Here is an 11,458-nt window from a genome sequence, read left to right on the forward strand (position 1 = left end):
AATAAGTAAATTAAGTAATTACTTTTTTTAAAACTTACTTTTAGCATTTGATCATGAAATAGATCTACTTTCTTCAGTCCAAAAATCATATTTAAAACACAGATCACCACTTGTGAGCAGGCCTGGGTTCTCAAGAGACCTCATCTTGCACTGCTCAGTGACTGTGATGAAGCTGCAGTCAATGAAGCTGAGCTAGGACTTATCTGAAATCTGGCTGTGTTTTGTTTGGGTTCTTTAGTTTTCCCCTGCACCACTGCAGGAAAAGGACATGGGCTGTGAGAGCCCCTGGTCTCCAGGAACACTGCTCTGCTGCTAAAAACAATTACAGGGAATGGTTGCTGGGCAATCAGCCACCAAGTAAACTGAGATCCCTTGGCTTTCCCATACTTATCTTGATTAATGATTTAGCTAGTCGTAAAATACAGTGGTGTTTGTAATTTAGATAGAATACTTCGTGGTTTTCAGGGGAAATAAAACTGTGTGTCATCTGTAAAAGGCTTCCTTGTGGTTGAAATAGGCTGTAATTATCGTCATAAATAAAATCAACTTGACATAAATCTCTAGTATGTTTTAATGGCAAAACCTTTTACATTTTCTGTGATAAATAATACAAAAAGTATCAAAGCTGGCATAATTTTCAGTTCTTTCAGCTGCTACTTTATGAATATTTTTTGAAGAAAAACAAGTTACCTTCTTATCAATTGTTTGTTTTCAGTGATAGCCAGATCTGATCCAACTTTGGTTAGCATTCATAGGCAGCTTTCCATGTGCTTACAGAGCACAAGGATTGGTTCTGAGAGTTCAAGTGCTACTCAAAAAAGCCAAACTACCATGTTATAGGAAATATTTCTCAAAATTCTTTTCTTCTTTGATTTAGCCACATAGTATCTGAATATCATATTTCTAATAGCAAAATGTGGAGCAGATTTTTTCAAACTGAGCAGAAACATTCTTTCAATATGAAATCAATATGCCAAGGTAGTGCCATTTGAACAAATTGCATTTGAATAGCCACAACTATCTTCACCAAGTTCTATAAATATACTGAAAGAAGAATGGTAACCACATACATGAGACACAAATTGCCTTCAAAGTGTCCATGTAAATTTTCCCACAAAAATATGAAAGTGACATTCATTCACAATGTCAGAAGAATATTATTTTTATGCTTTGTCTCTACAGGCTTAACACATGCACTAACTTCTTTATGATTTGTTCTATCTTAGGGCTATTTTCAGTGTAATCTTTATATGGGGCTATATTTTGTATAAAAATATAGTTTTCTTGACATAAAACGTATGTTCATAGGACCATAAAAAAGCTCCTTCTTTTGGGTGCCCCAGACTATTAATAATGTCTAAATTACTAATAGGCAAAAAAAAATTTATTTCAAAGTTAGGAAAATAGACTGAAAGTAACCTCTTTTGAACAATTATTTTTTCTTCTGAGAGACCAGGAAGAAAGTTTAGCCAGTGCTTAGCTTAGCTAGTGCTTAGCTTAGCTAGCTAAGTTTAGCTGGATGCATTCACACCACTGCAGTGCTACACCCACATAATGCAAACAGATACATATATATATATGTGTCTGTGCATATGTATATATACTCTTTTTATAACCTTCAGAAAAAAAATATTAGCTACTTTAAATCATTCAGTTTTAGGTCTTTTGCTGGTTTTTTATCTACTTCCTTAAAAAATGTGAGACATTTAGCAAACACTTTTAAGACAAAGTCCTTCTTGTGAAGTAGTTGGAACTGAAGTGGGCAATGTGCTCAGGAGAAAGAAGAAAATTGGAAGTAAAAAAATCAAGTAGGCAATGATTTCTTAATATATTTTTCCACAATTAAGTACTGTGTTATCGCTAATAAGTTAAAAATCCCTAGTGGATCATTTGTTCCATCCTATACAGAGAACAGGCGTTTACTGAACATGTTAAAAAACAATGTGTAATTTATTAAGAGTCTAACAAGCTTCAGAATGGGTATTAGGAGAACAACCTGGCAGCTGTCAGACAGGCAGTAGTAACCCTGAGTTTGAAGGTCAGTGAAGAGCAATTCCTGTTTGCCACAGATGAAGTTCTGCCTTTGATTTTCCATCATGTAACACTGAGGACCTGAAGAAATACACATTGTAGTATTATAGTTGCCCCATAATTTCATATAAGGAGTTTTTCATTTGACAGGCATCAAAGAAAATCTGTTGCTACCTAGGAATCAAATTCCTCTTGTTGTTTACAGTTTTCACTTTCTCCATTGTTATTAACCAAAGCAGTTGGCTCGGATTGTTCCAGCCAAGAGGAAAAGTCAGTGACAAAGTCAGGAGATTCTCAGTAATCTTGTTTCATTGATTACAGAATGGCACAGTATCTTCTTTAATTCTACTTTTCAGAGGAAAAAAAAGAAGAAACTGTGCCTTCTTTATGAATACATTGGGTTTGGTTTGCATCAAAGGTACACCTGAATTCTTTGCTCTTTACCTCTAGGGGTACCACATCAAGAGCACTCGTGTATCTACCTGCTTACACTGCAAAGGGGAGTGTTATTTAATGACCATTTAATGAATACTTTATTCAACAAAGTTGATCTAAGGGACAGACAACAAAACCTCTGCTGTGTCAGAGTTAAGGATTATGTCCTTATACCTCCAAGAAATGGCAGAGAAGGAAAATACATTCTTCTTCAGCTTTTGAGTCACAACAGTGCAGCTGTTTCATCCTACCTCGATGATTTTTTTCATTCAGTTTTTAGAAGTAAGACCTGCCCTACCATTTGCTGTTAGGAAGTTTCTCCTGGGCTGCCCCTCCCTCTGCTAAGCTGTTTTGGGATTCATGGCCTCAGGGTTTCTGACTCAAGGTTCTTGCCACAAGCATATGAGTCTCTCAGTGTGAGTCCTCCTGCCACGGGAGGAATTTGGCCTTAATGACACTTTCCTTGGCATCTTGCACAAAAGGTGGTTCCCAGAGCAGGCAGAGACTGCAGGCAGGAGTACCAGTAGCCTCCTCTCCTCCCAACTGCTGAGGTTTTTCCAGGAGCTACCCACTTCTACAAGGGTTCAACAGCTTCTTCCAGTTTTGTTTGTCAACATACAATTTATAATATGTCAATTTACTAAAAGAAATTTTAAGCAAAAGGGCTGCATGTTGGTTTTTAAGGTGTATTTATTTGTATATAGAGTTCAGTGTAGTGAGAATTATAAGTATTTTTAAATACTTTGAATTTTTTTTTTACAGGAACAGTTTATAAACAAAGAGAAAGCATAGCATAAATTAAACTCCTACATATACAATAATAAAATGTTGTGCTTGCAGAGCTTTCATCTAGTTTAAGTCTTCTCAAAAATGTCTTAAAATTCTTCACATGAAACAACATTCTTTAATAAGAATTAAATCATAACAGACAAAAAAATAATTTTAAATAATACCATTCATGTTCATAGCCTTAGAGAAATAGTATCTCAAACTGGCTTCTTATACAGAAAGCATTTTCTGCACCCTGTAGTGTCAAAATGCAGCAACTGAAGTAATTATTTGATTTTATACACAGGCCAGAAAATAGTCCATATGGGTATTTCTGCTGTGTTCCTCAAATTTCCTATTAGTTCTTTGAATTATGTCCATCTTTTTTTCTCATGTGTTATACTTGAAGAAAAAAAAAATGAAACCAAGTCCTTACCTCGAGCATAAACCAGCATTATTGTTCTTGTCTGTCATTAAATATGAGAGATGAATAACTTCATCCTACCATTAAAGTGACTTTCAGGTAATTGCTTGGCAGAAATTTATGTGCAGGCTGAAGGCCACAGGCTGACTTGGTGTCATACAGATTAGATGCTTCCTGGAAAAAGAGGTAAATCTTGGCTTTGTAAAGAATTTCCCTTATTTATAAAACCCCATATTTTAATGTATGCACATAGAAAATATTAAATTGGACAAAATTGGTAGGGGGTTGGTCCAGAAAACTTGAGCTGTCAGTTCAGCATCCTAATAAAGCCCTTTCAGGTCATCAACCTGTTTCTGGATCTGATTGCCCTAAAATATAGAGTGTTCTTTGTGCTGGTCTCACCTCAAGTCAGCAGATAGAATCTAGATGGAAAAAAAAAGCATGAAATATCCAAAGAAATAATATATATATAAGATATATATATGTCAGTGAGTAAAGGCCTAGAAATCAGCTGCTCAAAGTAATTTGATTTGTATGTAGAAACATTCAGTTTGGTTTGCATTTCTGTTTTGTGCCCAAATTAATGTAACATGAAAGAACCATATGAAAAACAATTATTAATTTCATTCCAGTAACTTATTTTCCATTTGAAAAAGATTGATAAAAGTAAGGGGGAAAACATCTGATTGATTATATGTGTGAAAGTACCACCTCAGGAATAAAGGTACATGAAGGGAGATATTGAAAGATTTGTGTCTTACAAGACATACTAATGTGGATGAGGGTAAAAAAGAGTGAAGGATAGTCCAGGAACTTCTATTTCATTTTCCAAAGTATATATTCAGCCTTCATGCTGAGATACTCTGCCCTGTAGATAGAGCTTTTGTCTTACTGCCTCTTGTTTAGGCAATAAAGTGAGACAGCGTGTCCTTTTTGGCTGAAAGAGGCAAAGGAAGGAAAACTTGTGAGTTCTTTTTCTTTCTTAACATTCTTGAAGTATCTTTTTAACAAAAAACCCATGTTTTCATGATTCAGTATCAATTTTTTCAAGTCATTAAGTGTGGAAATATACAGATGACATTTTGATGGTGCGGGCCCAACTAAGGAGCCCATGGGACTGTGCCAGTGCACAGGGGACAAGGCTTGGAACAAAAGGTCATTGTCATATTAAAATATACTTAAAATGCTTAAAAAATGTTTATCTGAGCTAGGGAAAAGCCATGGGTGCTGATTTCACCTCTTTTTTTTTTTTTTTGTGATTGGTGCTTATTTTCCCTTTTTGCCTCATCTTGGTAGTTTCCTCTCCTTACCTTTTTAGGTATCTCCAGATATTTTTCTATTTTCAGGTGTTCTGTGAAGGTGGATTTTTTTTGGAGAAAGAGTCAGTCCTGTTTGAACTGTCAGACTTCATCTTTCCTGTCACATCCTGTTGATATGTCAGAGTGAACCTTGAGGTCCCAACATGGCAAGCAGAGCTTCTCATCTCGTAGGTCTCCTTCATTGTAGTCAAAGGCTTTCTTCTGAAGTCAGTGATCATTTTCATTAAGAGCCCAAAATTTCTAAATCTGTTGGCTGTCAGTGTCTCTTTTTAAATGATTGACATGTACTAAAAATGGTAGAAGTGTAAATGAGCAAAAATTGCAGCCATCACTAAGTCACTGACTTTGAAAATGCAAAGTAAGACCAGTGCAAAACTGGAAAACTACTGTGTAATTGTTGCAGTTAATAGGAATACACAACTTGCAGCATATTTAATGTGCATTTCTTTTTTTCTTCCATTTCTTGTGATTTGTACATAAGAGCAGTTTGTATATAAGGGATGTTTAACCAACATAACAGTATCAACTAAATTTAAAGGAGTGAAATCTATAGTACATTATTTGGAGAGGTTTTTTATCTAGCTAAGCAATAATTGAGTGTTCTTTGAAACAGCTGCTTTCATAATGTGTTGTGCATAACTTGGAGTTGTCTGGGTTCTCTGTAAGTTCTGCTACCCTTAACACACTGGAGAAAAAGGAAAGATGATGACCCAAGATAAACATGTGAAAACTTTCTCAGGTTAGAAGTTCCAGCATTTGGCAGTGCATGCCCTACTTAGCAATGTCTCACTGTGTGTGTGATAAGATTGTTTTAGGCTCTTCATGACTCACTACTCAGTTTTTCAAAGCTTCAGATATTTATGTTATACCAAGAGGGAGGAAAAGTCCTACATAATTAGTTCTGTTTACTTGATTATTAATTTTATTCATATACTAAGTGAAAAGTTCTGTTTACTTTGATTACTAATTTTACCTGTATACTAAATGAAGGTATTTTCCCTCAGGTGACATAGCTAGAGCAAAATGCTTCCTTTTTCATGTCCAATTTGTTTAACTTCTATTAAAAAGCATGTTCTTCTTCCAGAAATTGCTCCATCTCTTTCTTTTTTCAGCTCCTAATACGAAAGCACTGCATAATAGTGGTGTCTGTGCCCTGACTGGCTTAACTTATTTTAGTAAGTTGGCATTTCTTACCTGAACTCAACTATTTAGCAAGAGTTGTGCCAAGGTTTATAAGGAAGTTCAGGTCTGGAATGCAAAGCAGGAAGGTGGGGGATGAGCTGGATTTCTAATGATAATATTTGTTGGAGGGTTAACTTTTTAACCTGATATTCTGTATATTACCTGGTGGTTGTTTTTAAAGTGGCAGATTTTTGGCAACTACGTGGTGTTTCTGCGGCTAGAACATGTAATTGTAACAGAGAAGGAATGACTCTTTCAGAAGTAGGATCTTCTAGTAAAAGCAAATAAAATAAACAGTTTGCTTCACTAAAACTGGTTTAGGTTCCAAAATCACACTCTCAATAACTATGTGGTACTCATGAAAATATTCTTCTCTTTTGTTTATGTTGTCCTTGAGATGATACATTCTTGAATGGAGTCCAATCTTTTCAGCAAAGGTGTTTTCCTAGTTTCCTACTTTGGGGTGCAAGTTGTATTTTCCCAGAGTAATTCATCTGACTTGTAGTAATAAAAGGCTTCGTAGAATTTACAGAGCTACCTTTAAAAATAGAAAATTTAAGTCTTGGCATTACCCAAGCAGCTTTTAGGAGTGCAGAGAGAATGCAAATATGTAAACTACAGCAAAAATGCTGTGATTCTGACATAGTTTGTCTGAGTTGAACTCACGTGCACATTAGGTTACTCAGACCTTTAGAATTCTAGATTTGCTTATGGGGTAGGAAATGAGTGCATCATGCAGAATGTATTGTGCACTGTAATTGTGCTGTGGTTAGTTCACATTAAGTTTCAATTAGACAAGAATGTGAAAGGACCATTTAATTAGTCCATAAATATCTGTCGCTGGAAGTTGACAACCTGGAAAGTTGTCTGCCTTGGCGGCTGTTATCCCACACAAGTTCTGTCAGGCAGGATGTGTCATTAGATGTTGTGCAAGGCCTCACCTTAAACTGGAACACTTAAGAGTGAATGGTTTGAACTCTGATTCTCGTTCTGCTGTTAAGGATACGTCGACACGAACGGTGGAATTTTTTAATAAGGGAAAAATAAAATTATGAAAGCCTTAAGTTCCGAGCAGTCTGTGTCGTCTGTGTCATAGTATGTAACATATCAAACTGCCATTTCCCCCTGCCTATGATGTGAGATATCTTAAGACTTAATCACCCAAAGTTGTTAAGTAGAAGTTAATTAAATGTGTGTAATGATGTGTTTCTTAGAAATAATTGGTGTGATTAAAAATCCAACTTTAATAGCACAGTGGCATCAAAAAGTTTTTCATTCATTTTCCTTAATTTTTTTTAATTAAAAATAGTGGGGTTTAAGAGTATGTTGAATTAGTTTCGATAATTACATTTTCCTTCTGCAAAAATACTAGAGCCCACCTGTTTTCCATCCTGCATGTACACAATTACAGTCATATGGAATAAAGTGAGAAACAAACGACCTCTCCAGAAGTAAGGATTTTAATAATAGATCTTGATTCCTAAATCTGTGCTTTCTCAGCTCATGAGTAGTGGGAACTCCCCTAGGTAAAATTTTAAAAAATAAGCATTGACTGTAACTGTCTTTTCCTTTTTTGTTTATATTTGTTGAAGAGCTCCCCTGGTATCTGTTTAAAGACACATGCTATAACAGTCATATTTAATGTTGAAATATATTGTCATTGTGCTTTGCAGTCTTTCAGTGATCAGTTATAGCTGTGGATTTGCTTTTTGGGTTTTTTACGTGAGTGGAGATGCCTTCACCTCACGGGCTGTGCATGCAATGCATTGCACATTTTGCAAAGGCACTTTTGAAGTGCTGATCTCTAGCAGGGATTTTTTTTGCCCGTGCTGCCTTGTTCTTCTTAGGTAAGGCCGTCAGGAGTGGAACACATGTTGTGAGACACGTTGGAGAGGTGCTGGTGGTGTTCAGGAGCAGCCTGGCTGCTCTGGGGGTGGGGTGCACTCAGCTTTAAGAGGTGCTAGAAAATGTTCCTCCCGTTGGAGCTGCCTAAAGCCAAGGGCAGGAGAACTCAGAGTCACCAGTGAGTGAAACTACAGCACCTCTCTGGTTCTGCACCAAATCCACCTGTTCTGGAAGAGGCCACAGCTATATGGGACTAACTGTCCATTTACTCCTCTCACCCAATAGTTTTGGCTGTTACCAGCCCTGGAATGGAAGGAAAAAAGGGAGCAGAGGAGAAAAAGAAAGGCTGAAATTGCTCAAAACTCTCCATCATTTATGGAGTTGCTCAGACTGCTAGGATTTTGAACTCAAGAAACAAAGGCATCCTTCTCTGGTGTGATTTTTTTTTTTCCCTTGATAGATAAGGACATGTCAGATACTTCATCCTCTCTTCCTCATCAGACCCCCTGTGCAGAATCTGGAGAATAGAAATAGTTGTGCAGAATCTGGAGAATAGAAATAGTTGGCTGTTTTCCTTCTATGTCTTGAAAGATATTTTAAGGAGAGTGTAGCATCAAGTGAGATAAAACAGCAATACACTTATAAAGGGAATGTTGGAGGACTGAGAGGTTAGTGAATGGGGAGGTACTGGAATGAAACTACTAATTCAGCATAACAGTGGCGAGAATGGAATGTCATCAGTGTTCTGGGTGAAAGTATTCTCTTAGAGCTAAAGAAACTATTATGAAGAATAACGAGAAACAAGTAGTTAGAAATAAAATGCTGTGGCCTAGACTAGTAGCAGTGGTGTGCCTCATGGAAGCAACATGCAGAAGATTGATTTCTTTTACATCCCTGAAGAAAACATGACAAATACTGTGCACCAGAAATCAAGCAACATTAGTTGTCAGGTGGACATGGAGAAAAATCCTTTCCTTCATTTATTCTTGCAGCTGAAATGCAGAGTTAGTTCAGAGATTGTTTCAAGAGTTTTCTAGTTTTCTGTTGCTATAATAAAATCTAGTTCTTGCTTCTAATGAAATTGGCAGCCAACTTCCTCCTAGAAAACACATTATCCCACAAATGAACATGGGATTAACCCACTGATAAGTAACACCAAGGTATTTCACTGGCCTTTCCTGCCCTTTGCTGAGTATGGATCAGAAGATCTGACAAAAGGAAAGGTATTCTCCCGGTAACAATCACTTCCACTCACATTACAGAAAACCCAGAGGAGCAATATAGCTGCTTTCCTAGCAGTAAGCTCTTTTAAAAAGGCTCATACATTTTCCCCCACAATACTGGCGATTCTAGCTGAATTAGTTAATGTCCTGCCCATATTTTTCCACATCCTTGTTCTTCTGCCAGTGAGAGACATTTCTACATTTAAGTATTCCCTTGCCATGGTCACAACCACATCTGTCTGACTTGTTTTACTTGAGGCCTAAATGTCAGCTGAAGCTGTTTGTAAGGGATCCAAATATAAGTGTTGTCCTCTTCATATTATACAAGATTTTCCTTGTCTAGTAACCAGCATCTTTGGCAAGGATGAAGAGATGTTAAATCAAATCTGGCCAGTTTTTTATTCTCTCAGGTCTCAAATTCTTTTTATTCCAGGCTGCTACACTGAATCCTTTACATAATTTTCTTTAATTCATCATTGCCATATCTGAATTTAGCAGATTTATTGTGTTGTAGAATTTATCTGTGAGGTAAACTAACCAGAACTGTTGTTTTCACTGTTTTAACAATATTTACTATTCCATTGGTTTTACATATCTTTATTATTGTTTGTGTTGCAAAGTACCTGCATCTCTTAAAATGAAAAACTGTCAGGTTCTCTGTTTTTTGCAACCCACTTTTTCCTGTTTGGTTCTGATGCCCAGTGTGTTTGTGATTGTTTTCTTTTTCTTTTTTTTTCCAAACTAGCAATGTTGACAACTGACCTTTATTTATCATCATTTCCCCAGCGTTTGAGAGTATTTTTATCCAGGCTACTCTGTAATTGTTTAATCCAGTAAAGTAAAGCTTGAGCATATTGCTAATCAATAGAGTCTCATCACTGACGGGTTAATCCAGGTTGGTGTTAGAGCCTCCCTTCCTACAGAAAACCCACCAGAAGAGGCAGTGCAGCAGAGAAACAAGAGCTGACAAGGACATGCATGAACCTGACCTTCAGATATTTCAAAGTAGTTGCTCCCTTGGATGGGAGCAGTTCAGAGGTGTGCTGAGCAGAACAGGAGCTGAGCCTCTCAGCTTCACAGATTTTGCAGGTCTCTGATATAGAAGAGATTTTGTCCTACTTTGAATCAATCTTGCTTCACTTCCTTCTGATTAGAGAGTTCCTTCAGGTCATGGGCTGTTAGCAGACTCTCTCTGAGCACATTAACACCTGCCAATGAGCCAATGTGTGGTATTGATGCTGAGCCAACATAATTCCTGCTAAGGTCTTGACTGCTGCCTTTGCCACCTCACTAAGGAACACTCCCAAGGGTATTTAGTCTTCTCTGCCACCTTCTTGTGCCCTTGTCCCTGCTAACAAAATCCTACAGATCTTTAGAACTGAAAGCTCAGCAAAGAAAGTGGAACTCACACTCCTGTAGAAAAGGCCTTTCTTCTTCCTATTTTTTTCAGACCCCAAATTTCAGTGTCTAACCTGAAGCATACAGAGTGCTGCTTTTATATCCTGTACTTTCAGCAAAAAGGTAAGAAGAAAATCTGAATATAAAGCTGATATAGGAGTCAGATACTCAGGAATAGTCCTGACACCATTGCCACCAAGGGCAGTGTCAGCTGGAATGGGGAGGGATGGTGACTGTTGGCTCTTGGTGATGCCCAGAGTGACTCACAGAGCTCAGCTGGCACAGGGCAAACTGTCCCTTGCTTAGTCAAATTATAAGACACATAGAGACATAGATTTTAAAATGAGAAGCAGCAAGTGTACAATAAATTGGAAAACGACTCTTCGGGTTCTGCTTAAACCAGTGAATAGCGGAGGTTAGGTTTGCTGAGTCAGCACCTTATGACAAAGGCGTTCATTATACTGGGGAGAATTATCTGCTCTTAGTTGTGAGTCATACTCCTCTCTTCACCATCCTCCTTCCTTATTTAGCCAAGGAGAAACAAAATGCTGTGGGTCAAAGCCCAGCTTTGTATACTCAAAACAAACACACACCCCACGCTCTGAAGTCGCAGTCCATTCATAAATAGTCACTTCTCGATGCTTCCCCAGTCAGACACTTAGCTACAGATTAAAAGAGGGGTAACAAATGTACATACACAGTATTAAAGAAAATTAATACCGTGCAAAGTCAGCTGTATAAAGAGCACAGATTAAACCTGGTATAAAAAAAAACCTTTCATGTGAAGAACTATATGGTCTGGAATGGTTGTTTTTGAAAGCTCATTTTTTGTA

At 37.2% G+C, this 11,458-nt stretch overlaps 1 protein-coding gene across 6 annotated transcripts in view; it reads left to right on the forward strand.

Annotated features, from left to right (window-relative positions):
* ELP4 (elongator acetyltransferase complex subunit 4) overlaps positions 1-11,458 on the forward strand; it is a 141,272-nt gene that overhangs the window by 111,609 nt on the left and 18,205 nt on the right. The window contains exon 10 of one of the 6 annotated variants that reach the window (XM_064657002.1): positions 5,005-6,064. The exons of the other annotated variants lie outside the window; for them this stretch is intronic. Coding sequence (XP_064513072.1) covers positions 5,005-5,091 — 87 coding nt within the window. The 3' untranslated portion in view covers positions 5,092-6,064. Of the gene's footprint in view, positions 1-5,004; positions 6,065-11,458 lie in introns of those variants that run through there. 6 annotated transcript variants of the gene reach the window in all.

This window comes from Pseudopipra pipra, chromosome 6 (genome assembly GCF_036250125.1).
Source record: "Pseudopipra pipra isolate bDixPip1 chromosome 6, bDixPip1.hap1, whole genome shotgun sequence".
Classification (NCBI taxonomy): Eukaryota; Metazoa; Chordata; class Aves; order Passeriformes; family Pipridae; genus Pseudopipra; species Pseudopipra pipra.